This window comes from Nelumbo nucifera, chromosome 4 (genome assembly GCF_055504915.1).
Source record: "Nelumbo nucifera cultivar China Antique chromosome 4, China Antique-T2T, whole genome shotgun sequence".
NCBI classification, from domain to species: domain Eukaryota; kingdom Viridiplantae; phylum Streptophyta; class Magnoliopsida; order Proteales; family Nelumbonaceae; genus Nelumbo; species Nelumbo nucifera.
In genome coordinates, this window is record NC_142652.1 from 31,161,381 (window position 1) to 31,173,643 (window position 12,263).

General features: G+C 37.7%; 2 protein-coding genes across 4 annotated transcripts; one reads left to right on the top strand and one right to left on the bottom strand.

Moving 5' to 3' along the window:
• The first annotated feature begins 1,657 nt into the window (after positions 1–1,657).
• On the top strand, positions 1,658–8,429 carry LOC148792131 (uncharacterized). 3 transcript variants are annotated; one of them, XM_088902860.1, is made up of 9 exons: positions 1,658–1,916; positions 2,021–2,268; positions 2,613–2,716; positions 2,862–2,990; positions 3,978–4,154; positions 6,245–6,385; positions 7,514–7,699; positions 7,919–7,990; positions 8,111–8,429. In XM_088902860.1, the coding sequence occupies exons 2-9, from the start codon at positions 2,088–2,090 to the stop codon at positions 8,249–8,251; spliced, it is 1,131 nt and encodes a 376-aa protein (XP_088758986.1). In that variant the 5' UTR covers positions 1,658–1,916; positions 2,021–2,087; the 3' UTR covers positions 8,252–8,429. The 3 variants fall into 3 exon arrangements, with proteins under 3 accessions (XP_088758986.1, XP_088758984.1, XP_088758985.1); XM_088902858.1 differs by having other exon boundaries at positions 1,661–1,916; positions 2,021–2,149; positions 2,600–2,716; XM_088902859.1 differs by lacking the exon at positions 2,613–2,716 and having other exon boundaries at positions 1,661–1,916; positions 2,021–2,149.
• A 620-nt stretch (positions 8,430–9,049) lies between these two features.
• On the bottom strand, positions 9,050–11,527 carry LOC148792132 (acetylajmalan esterase-like). The gene is made up of 5 exons (XM_088886417.1): positions 11,119–11,527; positions 10,315–10,527; positions 10,043–10,191; positions 9,623–9,896; positions 9,050–9,505 (listed from the first exon to the last, which is right to left on the bottom strand). Exons 1-5 carry the CDS (start codon positions 11,387–11,389, stop codon positions 9,288–9,290), a joined length of 1,125 nt encoding a protein of 374 aa, XP_088742543.1. The 5' UTR covers positions 11,390–11,527; the 3' UTR covers positions 9,050–9,287.
• Between the last annotated feature and the right edge of the window lie 736 nt (positions 11,528–12,263).

Consider the following 12,263-nt stretch of genomic DNA (forward strand, 5'->3'; position numbering starts at 1 on the left):
GACATGATGACGTTTTGATAAATGCTTATTACGAAATGCCCACGAAACAAAACACATGCTATATATTAGCTAATACATGGACTAAGATATACTATGATATTGCCAATTGTACAAATGGTGCAATCTGGCCCATGTACTATTTAGTGACGGGGCTACACCATCCGATCTACTTGACTTAGGATTTGATGTTAGTGGTCACATGTAAGGATTTGATGTACATTCTCTAGAGAGAGAGATAAATCAGGTGCAACTTTAAGTTGATGAAAACAAGAGAGTTGGAACATAAAAATAAAATAGTGTTTGGTTTGATATAATTCGTCCGTAAGCCATACCCCAAATAATAAATAGAGAATTGTTGACCACTAGTATGAATTTTGGGGTTGTGCCAAGTTAGTCCCTAAATGTGTCTTTATAGTATCCTGAACTTTCAAATTGTGTCTATTAGGTCCCTACTGTTAGTTGACCATTAGCTAACACCATCACCTGATATTAGGTATGCATTAAATAATTTTAAAATGGCAAAATTATCCTTTATGATATTTTTCTGATCATTTTACCCATTTCATCTAAGTGTTAGAAGAAGGAAAGGGGAAGAAGGGTTATGAAACTAGGCACCGATCAACTGTGAATCTCCCACTCCCCTGTTCAACCTCCCCCATTCAACAATCAATTGTAATAGGACGATCACCTATCTGGTTTCATAACCCTTCTTCCCCTTTCATTCTTTTGACTCTCAAACAAAAATGGGTAAAATGGTCAAAAATATCATAAAGGGTAATTTTACCATTTTAAAATTACTTAATGCATACCTGATGTCACATGACGATTATTGACTGATGATCAACTAATTGATAGGAACCTATTAGACACAATTTGAAAGTTCAAAGTATTGCAGAGACGTGCTTTAAAGTTCAAAGGCTGACTTAACACAACCCCCAAAGTTCATGGTACTGTTCAAGAATTTTCCCAACATTTATGTTTCCATCAATACCCCATGTAGGATGTAGGACGAAAAATGCTTAAAGGGTAAGATTATCATCATGGATCGAGTATTTTGTTGAAGGCGGAGTATCAAACTAACAGACTTCTTGGCCGAGTTGTTGGGCTCGTATATCCAACCCAATTATCATCAAGGGTTGGGCTTCAAGGTATAGGATAGGGAAAATTTCTGATTAGTACCTTGTACTATGGGTCTAGTGTCACTTTGGTCCTTGAATTTTAAAATGCGATAATTCAATACTCGAACTTTCAAAACATGACAATCTAGTATCTGCCATTAACTATCTATTAATCCGTCGTTAAGTGATATTTTAAAAAGGCACAAATGCCTGTCATCTAAATTTTATTTATCAATTATGCAAACATTAATCAAAAAAATTAATAGTCCCAAATCCTTGCTTTTTCTATTAAAGAAAGTTGGGGTCATCATATATAACCCCAACTTTCTTGAATGGAAGAAGAGATATTTGATAAACAAAATTTGATGACAGTTGAAAGGCATTTGTGTCTTTTTAAAATATCACTTAACTACTTATTAACAGCTAGTTAATGACAGGTATTGGATCGTTAAGTTTTGAAAGTTTGGATACTAAATTATTGCATTTTCTGGGACCAAAGTGACACTAGAATATAGGTACTGATCGGGAATTTTCAATATAGGATAAGATCATAAGACAATGCAAAAATGCTTAGAGGGTAAAATGTTCTAACCACTACATTTATAAATCGCAATGCTACCCTCTCCGAGTTCAGTCGCCCAAGCGGGGAAGGCAGCGTCGCCGATGGCACTCCATCTCGGCGGACCGTTTCACGGTGCTGAACGGGTTCTGCGACGACAGTCACGGCATTCTATCTCCAAAGTACAGTCACGTAATGAGCTACGAATCTTCTGTTCCAGTTCTTCTCACTCCCACAAGGTAGTTGCTCCGCCTTTCTTGTTTCTTCTGCTACTCGTCTCTGATGTAGTGCCAGGTCTTTGAGGAGTTTATGACGTGATGTTTGTGGTGGAGTCCAATTGCAGAGACCGTATACGAGCGTGATGATCATCCCAACTGGTGTAGGTGCCTCCATTGGAGGATTTGCAGGCGATGCTCTGCCGGTTGCTCGAACCCTCTCCACCGTCGTTGATTGCCTCATTTCTCACCCTAACGTATCTACTTACTCTCTCCTTGTCTCATTTAATCTTGGGTCGATCATTGCTAAGCTCAGGAAGGGAGGACGAGAGAAATTCGTCATCCCTCTGTCTTTGTAACCCTTATCCAACGTTATGTGAGTTTTCCTGCATTCCCAAAACTTCGAGCTAATTCTTGGTTATGTTTGTCCTAAAATGATGAAGTAAGGGTATTCTTGACATTTTGTTCAAACGGTAGGGTGACTTGTGAGCTCTGATATGCACCATGTGAAAACACTGGTCCACTTGCTCAAGTGTACTACTGTGTACCGCGTGGCACATCGGCTCAAAATGCAAACCCCACTCCATGCTTAGGGAAGCCTTAAACCTTGAGCCTTCCCTGTGTAATATTGAAGGCGAAGTTTGATACTTCGATTTATAATTGAAGCCTTTACTGTGTAGTTTGTTTACAAGTTGACACATGGGCAGGTGCTCAATGCAGCTATGCTCTACTGGCCCATGTCCAATGTGCTTTACGTCGAAGGTTATGCTCTTGATCGGTTTGCAGAAGGGTCATGGGCGCTACAGCCTGTTCACCAAAACAAAGTCTCTCTCTCTCTCTCTGTTTTTGTCTTCGTAAGGCACGTAGTATTTGATTAAAGATTAGGGGTTTAGGAAAATGGGATGTGCCCAATTCACTCCCCTTAGTAAAAGAAATTTGATTTTTTATGTTGGTCTCGACTTGAGACAGGTAGGGCTGGTTCTTGATGCTGGAATTGAAGAGCAGCTTCGAATTCGGCACTTACAAGTGGCGGATGCAGCAAAGGCTTCCCTTGGATTGCCTGTTTTGGAGTATATAGTCACGGATACCCCTTTGCAGGTATATTGTCACTTGGGTACATATTTTGTTTTATTTGCATGTCAGGTGATCAAATGGCTCATTTCAGTATTTGAGGTGCCAGTTCCATGTAATAATAAAATTGCTTATGGAGGGAGCTGCTAAGATTCAATGGTTCTAGTATCAATTTGCTAAATCTTTATTAACATCACCTGTATCAACTTTCACTAGTATGCTGGACAACCAACTATTTTAGTATTTTCACTTAATTCTATTACATTTCTCTATCTTTCTCTCACGGGTTATTCATCTTAATCAGAGTCATAATTTGTTGAGTTACATACTCTATTGTTTAAGATTCAGCTTGACTTCTTTATATGGTATGAAGAACTGATAGAATTTTATCCACCGTGCCTTCTTATAAGAAACTCTATATTTTTATCACAACACCTCATGGAAGCCAACAGGTGGCAATTGCCACTCTCCGCAGTTGTAGAAAGAGTAAATGCTTCCCCTAATGCCCCTAGGCTTTTTCTTTGAGATTTTCACTTATTTTCGTCAAATTGAACTGAATCTTCATATACTACTCAATGATGAACTGAAATATCTGTTGTCTGAGGTTCTCTGTTGGACTCCGTCCTTTACTTCATAACCATTTTGTAAGAGTTTTGCACTAGCCTTGTTCTCTGGGATGTCAGGTGCGCTTCCCTCATCCCCTCCTCTTAATACAACTCTTCTTCAATGTCAATAAATAAAAGAAACCTATTTCCTGTTTGTAATTGGAAACATCCTATTGTAATCCTTATTAATAAACTGACTTTCAATGCCACAAATCAACGATACCAAGTACCTGTACAAAGGTGTCGTATTATGTTGGATATATCAAATTCTAGTGTAAATTTTGTATCCAATACCAATATTCAAAAATACATCAAAGAGTTTTATATGCAACTTGGAGGATTGGACAATGGAAAATTGGGCTAGATATACTTATTTGTGATTGTGAAATAAGTTTAACAATTTTCACAGGTTGAGAAGTGGGTTGATCCGAAGTGTGGACAATCAACAGGAAGGATTAAGCATCCTGATTCACTATTGAGAGCTGTAGACACTTTAGTTAACCATGCAGAAGTCAATGCCATTGCAGTTGTGGGACGCTTTCCAGATGATGACATTGAAGAGGTGGAAGGCTACCGACAGGGGAAGGTATATTCTGCGATACATTTATTTTCAGAGGTTCCCTTTCTATAGCCATTGGTTATGAAATGTCTATATAATATATTAAAGTAGTGACTGCAGAGTTGAAGACATGTATAGTGTCAAAGATTATATTTTTGAAACATCTAGTGCTTGTGGATTTGGATATGTGGACTTGTGGAGACTGGAACATCAAAATTTATTTTCTGAAAACGTCTGTCACCTTTTATCTTGTTATATATGGAAGCTCTAAATGTGACCATACTTTTCTCAATAACCAAAATTTTTACTCTACGTGACCATACTATGGAATCTATACTTGCTTAATCAAGAAAATATTTAGATGCCTTGGATTGCATCTGAAGACAGTCGTATCTCTATTTCATTTGGCAAGTTGGTGTTTTGGATTGCATCTGTAAAAGATCTCCAAACCAGGGTGTTTGGAGCCCATCTGAGTTCTAGAAGCCTTGTAGAGTTGTAATGTTTATTGGGCTTTGGGCCTAGTGTTTGGCTCTTGTGTGGGGTCTCTCTGTATTCTTCATTTCTGTTATTAATAAAGTTACCTTACCTCTTTTCGGAAAAAAAAAAATAGATGCATGCATACCCTGGAACGATGTAGATATCATCGTCGGAGGAAGGTTCAACATTTTGGCAAGCATGATAAGCAAATCATATGGTTGCTGAAGGTATAAGCATAACAATGATAAGCAAAGAAATGATTATGGTTAAATTTTCCTAAAAAAAAGAAATTAGAATGTTGTTGAAGTTCACATATTTGTCTTCAGCAATGATTAGAAGGTTGAGTGTTGTTAATGATTACCTATTTGTCTTTAACGCTACGTCAACAAGACAAGTGTGAGTCTACAAATACTGCTTTCAAATCAGAGAAGCAGATCCCATTTTGTATTAACTCTTTTCATGCAGCATGCCAATTAGTGGATCCTATCCTAGTCTTGATGTGTACCAGTAAGTGGGTTGCAGTAGGTGAACACTTGGCTAGCTCATAGAATGGTATGGATTTGTTACATTAGGCCCCACTAGTATATCTGAAAGATTTGGAACGTTTAACAGTTGCCTAGTTCCTTATATCTGCTCATTTAACTTGGGTTTGTCTTAGAGGATAAGGGATATATCCAATGATGGTCCTGGCTATTTGAAATCTTGGGAGGGTTAGACTGGGAACTGACCCAACCTCTGGCACTTTTTTTTTTCTTTTTTCTTTTTGTTTTTTTTTTTCACAAAGTTGCCACTGTCATAATTAAATCTGCATTCTCATTCTTGTCAGCCTGATATATTACCATTGCACAATGCAATGGCCCTTGCTTGTTTAGAGAATGAGGATATCCAAGGTTATAAGATTTACTTAGGGTTATAGTTGGTTTCTTATTTTTCTATAATATAGTTATTAACACTTTGGCTTTAGGAAAAATAGATTTTTTGATCTTTATGGCTCTGTTTTAAGTTCAGTAAACATGTGTAATAATTATTCTTTTGGACAATCCATGCTGGCTAGTGGCACTCTAGCTGTTGTAGACTGTAGAGGTTCTTGTTGCAAGACTCAATTATCTTTTTCAATCTTATATTATTTCTCTATACTTGTTGTTCCTTTTATTTTTGTACTCTTAATCTTTTATCAAGATTACCTTTTTCTAAACCCATAGTTTGTATTTGTCTTGGTTAGACTATCTTTCTTGCATAACTATTCTACATCAACTTCCCCTTTTCCCCTGACACTAGTTATTAAATGGAAATCCCAGTTTAGGTGGGCATTGGAATCCCACTATGAACCTGAGAAGTCAAGCTAGGCCAGTCAAGATCAAGCAGAAGAAAAGCCAAATCGAATCCCTCATTCACCCAACTCAGATTCTTCACTAAAAACCTAGCATCTAATTTCAATGATGGAACAACACCAAGCATCTTATAATTTTGGTGGATGCTAGTGTCATGGGTCCCTTGAATCATGAAGGACAAGACACAAAATCCACCACCCCTGCTACAAAAAACACCTGCTTATGTTTTGTACTCATTTGAGGTTTGTGATAGAAGAAACCCATGATGCTAGAATTGCTCAATGAGTTCTTGTTTTTAATATATTGCAGGGAATTGATTTGCTCGCAGGAGTGGAGGCAGTTATAAGTCATCTAGTGGTGAAGGAGTTCCAGATCCCTTGTGCACATGCTCCTGCATTATTGCCACTTCCTATAAGCTTATCTTTATGCCCGAGGTCAGCTGCTGAGGAGGTCAGTTAAATCTTTTGTCTGGTTAGTAGAGATAATTATTGATCCTTCCATATGTTAATTTGTAGCTGAAAAATGTAAATTCATAAATAAAAAATATTATTTAGAACATTCATTGTTATCCATTTATGGACATTTTTCTTCCTTTAGCATCTTGCTACAACTAGTGTCTTAGTTGGAAATACCCTTATATTTTTCAATGGAAATGCCTTCAAATTATAGTCTCAAAAACAGGACAGTTTAGTTTCTAGGGTTTCTTTTTGGAGTGTAATGATACAATCCCATGATTTAATTCCTTGAGCAGTCAGAAGTGACACAGTATCATGTGACTTTTAGATAACTTCTGAGCCTAAAATCGTCACATGTCATTATATATATCTTAAAAGCAGTTAATTTAAGTTGGAGAGCTCCATATGGGACTGGAAGTTAATTGGATATAGTAATTTTCCCTTTTTGGCAACCAGGCCTTGTGGGATGCATAATCTTTAGGGTGTCAGTAAAACTAGTTTAAGGTGTTTTCTGGTCTCTAGGCGACTAGGCATTGAGTCAATAGCTTCAATGAAGAAAATTCTCTAAATATTAAATAATTGGAGGTTTTTCATACTCTCACTCTCTCTCTCTCTCTCTTTTCTTATGGTGTGATTTGGAGGGGTCGGACACTTTAGTTGGGGCATACTCACATGTCTGAGTTCGGACATCTGCTGGGACCCTGGGAGAACTGCAAATACAATAGAAATATATTTCTAGACATCCTAAATAATTTGATATCTTGGACAGTGACACACTTTAAAGCTACACAAGCACATGTTAATGAAAAAGCAGACCAACAAGGATGGTTTTAGGCATTTTTTTTTCATAGAGAACGATATTCCTTAAATGGATTTCTCTTGTTTACTTCATAATAAAAAACTTTCTTATCAGTCAAAAAGACATACACAGTAGCACATAGAACACAAATGAAAAATAAAAAAAGAAAATAGAAAGGTAAACATCACAACCATTAATCAAGGTATTTCTCAATGGATTATAAAAACAAAAAATGCAGATTCTAAATCTCTCTCTCTCTCTGTGACACCAAAACTATGATTTATTTTCTGTGCTCATGCATCTATTTAATTTCTTGCGAAACAGATAGGATATACCTTCTTGCCATGTGTTCTTGCTGGATTAAGTAAAGCACCCCAATATGTACTAAGGAACTCTGACATTTCAGAGAAAGGTTGTCTATTTTCAAGTGATGTTGATAGTGTAATTCTTCCTGTTGATGCTTGTGGTGGGGATGGTGCTCTGGCTTTTACAAGAAGATCAACAAATAAGGTAAAGTACATGAAGTCATATCATTTTTCCTCTTTCTGTGGTTTGTGAAATGTCCGACTGAACTGAGTAATGGGAGACAAATCTAAATCTTTTCTTTCTTCCTAGAAAAGGAAAATGTTTTCGTTCATTTGGTCCACGTTTTGTATTTTTCCTACTGTGAAAATCTGCATTGCATCTGTGACCTGATTACATGAAAGAGTTAAACCAATTATGTTGCAGCCTCTGATAATTGCGGTTGAGGAGAACCAGACGGTTCTGGATGATACACCTGATAAACTTGGTATAAAAGTGGTATGTATAACATCCTTTGCTTGCATTTCCATTTTGATAAACTACTTTTTTCCCTTATATTTGGCCATCTAAGCATTTGGGTATATCCGTATGTGAAAGAATGGTGAATGCCATCTGCAGGTCAAAGTTTCAAACTATTGGGAAGCTATAGGTGTCATTGCAGCTCACAAGGCTGGGGTAGACCCAAAGTCTCTCCGCATAAATGGAATAAAGCAAATTAGCTCTTCTGTTGTACATTCTTATAATGGCTATTTAGCTTGAAGTGCGGCATGCGTTTCTTGATCCATTCTGTTTTTTGAGCATGCCAGTTTTCTGTGTACTACACAATTTTATTTTGTAGCCATTGCTTACAGTCAGAAGGAAGCACTTTTTTTCAACAGTAAGCCATTGTTACTGTATAGTTTCCTATCAAAGTATCAATACAAATTTAATTCTTAGAGAGGCTCATGTTTTCTGGAATGAGCAGGTGGTTCAAGCAATCTGTCAAAACTAACTTAAAAGACCGACCAAATAAAGGGCTCTGTCAGCGCTGAAACTTGCTGCTAAAACTTGAAAGATTCTTAGGTAGTAGAGATCTCTTATCTTTATGTTACAAGACTGGAAAAATTCCCTTAAGGTGGTGGAAACAACCAATCAAATCTCCAGTGCTAGATTTTTCAAAGTTTGAGTTGGCTAACGATTAATATCTCCGTTAAAATGTTTGGATTTGGATTTGCCACCGAAAGGGTGATTTCTTGACACAGAAATGTGTGGTCTCTGATCTAATGTCACAACTCTCAATTACCCAGTGCAAGTCCATGAGCCATGAGTTTAGCATATATTGCACCAGCGCTTTTAAAATCTAGCAGGACTGGAGCCAATGGTTTAAAACTGGTTCAGTGGTTTGATGGAGCTGGCCATTCAGCCATTGGTTAAACTGACAAACCAATTGAATTGCACCAAGAAACAGGAACGGTTTCAAGACTGACTTTTAAGACCTTGTTTAACGCTTCTCATCACTCTTTACACTGCTTTGTATTACAATGTAAAAAGACGAAACCATACCAATACAAGGAATAATGACTACTAATTGAAATCCAATATAATTCAAAATTTTAACTTTGATGTCAAATACAGATGAAGTTCACTGGTCCACAATCGACATAAAAGTTTAATGGCTGCCTTACAAGATTTAAAAAAGAGAGAAAAAAAAAAAGAAAAAAAAACAAGAAGGATAAAACACTAGACCCAAACCGAGGAACCATACAATTGAAATAGTAATCTCTTTCTGCTTAGTGACTATTGCACCAAAGCAGATTCAAATAACACATTGGATTTCTTGCATTATGCTGTGCATGAGGAAATCTGCCATGTACCTGTAAGCTTTCTCTGTCAAATGGATACCATCCCAACTCACGCGTGTTTCTGGGTCAGGACAAACTGGAACCCCAGGAGCTCCACACATCTTTGTCAGATCAAAGTTGTAATCACCTCCAGTTCCACAACAGGCTTTCTGTAGAGATTTCTCTTCAAATCCTGTATTCCAAGATAAAAATATATGGAATGAGGAGAAAGGGATTGATAATTGGTTTATAATTTTCCTATCAAGCTACAAAATGATTGTTTGGACATAGAAGATGAAACCAAACTTACCAAGAGAAGGAGCATGGCTAAGTACCCACTGAAGGGCTGTGTAGTAGTCAGCATATACAATAGTGACATCAGGGTACTCCTTCCTCAGCTGTTTCAAGGCTCTTTGGAGGTTATCATTGTGAAACATTGCCAAGTTATTCAAGCCTTTCAGGCACTTGAATTCATCATAAGCCGCTGGGTCATCGCTTCTAAAAGCTGTGAGATAAATTGGCATGCATCCTATTGGGAAATTCCCTGGAACAATCACTGTCCGTGCACCATGATCTATCACTTTCTGCACATGCACAACATGAGAGGATGAAGCTTGAGCAATGAAATTTCAACTATAAGTAAAAACTGATCTGTCAAGATTACAAATTAAAGAACCTTTACTCGGAAAATATAAAATGGTAATGTTGAGGAGGTAGACTAGAGACTTACTCTAACAGCATCCTTGATTTTCTGGACGATATAAGGCACGTAACTCTGAATCTCTCCTATGGTTTTTCCTTGAAAAAACGCATAGTTATAGTCATTCCCTCCAATTTCTCCCACTAGAAATAAGGCCCTTCCAAGCTTGTGGGCACACTCTAAACAGAGATGAAAGAAAAAAGGGCACTTCAATAACTGAAACTGAAGAGTAATCTTGTTAATTAGAAATGTAACTGTGGTGTAATTGAGCAAATTTAAATCAAGTGCTCAGTGTGACATACCTGTATTGGTGTAACAGATGGATTTTAGATGGTCTTCGAACCAACCAAGTTGGACTGAGAGAGAACTGTTGGTGACTGGAGGTATAATTTTGTTTTTTGCAAGGAAAGATGTGTCAAGTGCTGTAGACCCAGCCACTGCAAAGTTCACTCCATGACTGAAGTCAGCATCCCTTGCCAAGTAAGGGTTAAGAAAAGGGAGGTGGAGGGCCGAAGCTGCAATACATACAAAGAAGAAATAGATATAGAATTAGAATTTTAATGGAATGCTGATGATTATCATGACCAATGGACACTCTTTTATTTTCATCAAGAGAGAGAGAGAGAGAGATTATTGTAAAGAACAATGAACAATCTAATAAAAAAACTGACATGGAGATCAAAAACAGAAAAGGACCGTCCAGAAGTCCGGACCACATACAATCTGAATCGGGTCTGATCCAATTGACCCAGCTTACACCTTTACCAATCCTGCTCTAAAGAAAACTTATACAACCTGGGACCAGATTATTACATCCTTCGGTGAAGCAAAACAGAAACTAGGAAGGAAATAAATAATAAAAAGAGCCCAATAAACAAATATCAAAGAAATCGTAATAATAAAGAATTAAAATTCTACATCGGTTATATCCAAAAGAAGCTAATGAAAGGAGAGAACCAACTACTTGTGATCGATTACCAAGAAAGATGCGAATGAAGAACTAATTCAAAAGAAAATATAAGACGGTAGCCAACTACTTCTGATCGATGCTGCACTAATCATTGAGAAGGCATAAAAAGAGAATTTTAGATATAAAGAATAATTACCGAAGAAGTCAACCATAAGAAGGCCATTAGAGCAACGACCAGTAGGCTTTTTGAAGAAAGTTTCACCGTAAGGAAGGTGAGCGAATGCAGAAGAAGTCCCGATTGGAGATTCACGGATCAGATTACCAGTATCTGATATAGAGTCTCCCAGTTGATATATGGCATCAAAGGAGCAAACCTTTGGGTGAGCAGAAACAGCAAGTGGAAGAAGGAAACAACTAATAATAAATATCAGAGACAGAGACAGCATCGACTTATTGTTGATGGCCATTGTGGGAAGAAGAAGAAGATGAAGAAGAAAAGAACTTAATAACAGAACTGCACAACTATTGATGATCGTAAGCGAGAGTAATGGTACGTAAGTAGAGGCTCTATTAATTTATAGATGAAGAGAAAAAACAACCTAGTGTTACGTTATTTCTAGTTGTAGTTGTAGTAGGAAACTGAATTTGTCCGCCCCCGGATTAGGCCTTTAGACTGCCACCTTAGAACTCAGGCGGTGGTCATTAGTCCGCCCCCCTAAGCCTTTGTTGGCTTACATCAAGGCTGCTGCCCTTGACGACTAGTTCGGGTTAAGAATGAGGTCTAGAGTCAAAAAAGGGCTGAGTGACAGCAAGAAAAAGGAGGATGAAGGCAAATGTTAGCTAAAATGGGAAACACGTCGTACATATGTGATAGAAGAAGTGAATGTGACGCTCTTCCCATTGTTACGAAGAAAAGTCTCACTTTGACTCACCTTTAAAACGTTTTTTGATTTCCTTTTTTTTTTTATCAAAATTCCTATAATACAGTACACCTGCTTTGCATTGTATCACAATCACGTTCCTCCTCCACTAGTCCACTGATGCCAACTGTAACTGCAAGGTGGGGTATTGTGAAAATTCCCCATCCCCCCCGCGCCCCCCGAGTTCGAGTTTGGATGGGCTTTATCAATTATCACAGAGCGCGCCCGACGCCCCGTCCCCTCCGTGCAATTTGGGGAGATGTTCCTAATGCCAATGGGTTGTTGGATCGTCCAATTGAAAATTGCTCCTGTTATGAATGGTCCAATTCACAATCAATGATGATACCTTGTTTTCCAAAAGTTTTGTACATTTCGATGACGTATCTTTGAGATTCACTCTGAATCCGACATTTTTTTTTCT

Excerpts from the sequence above, each read along its gene's own strand:
- LOC148792131 (XM_088902858.1), top strand. The coding sequence starts at position 1,731 with ATGCTACCCTCTCCGAGTTCAGTCGCCCAAGCGGGGAAGGCAGCGTCG. Across the intron at positions 2,717-2,861 it reads AGCCTGTTCACCAAAACAAA|GTAGGGCTGGTTCTTGATGC; the intron begins GTCTCTCTCTCT and ends GACTTGAGACAG. Across the intron at positions 2,991-3,977 it reads TCACGGATACCCCTTTGCAG|GTTGAGAAGTGGGTTGATCC; the intron begins GTATATTGTCAC and ends CAATTTTCACAG.
- LOC148792132 (XM_088886417.1), bottom strand. The coding sequence starts at position 11,389 with ATGGCCATCAACAATAAGTCGATGCTGTCTCTGTCTCTGATATTTATT. Across the intron at positions 10,528-11,118 it reads TCTTATGGTTGACTTCTTCG|CTTCGGCCCTCCACCTCCCT; the intron begins GTAATTATTCTT and ends TATGTATTGCAG. Across the intron at positions 10,192-10,314 it reads CATCTGTTACACCAATACAG|AGTGTGCCCACAAGCTTGGA; the intron begins GTATGTCACACT and ends ATCTCTGTTTAG.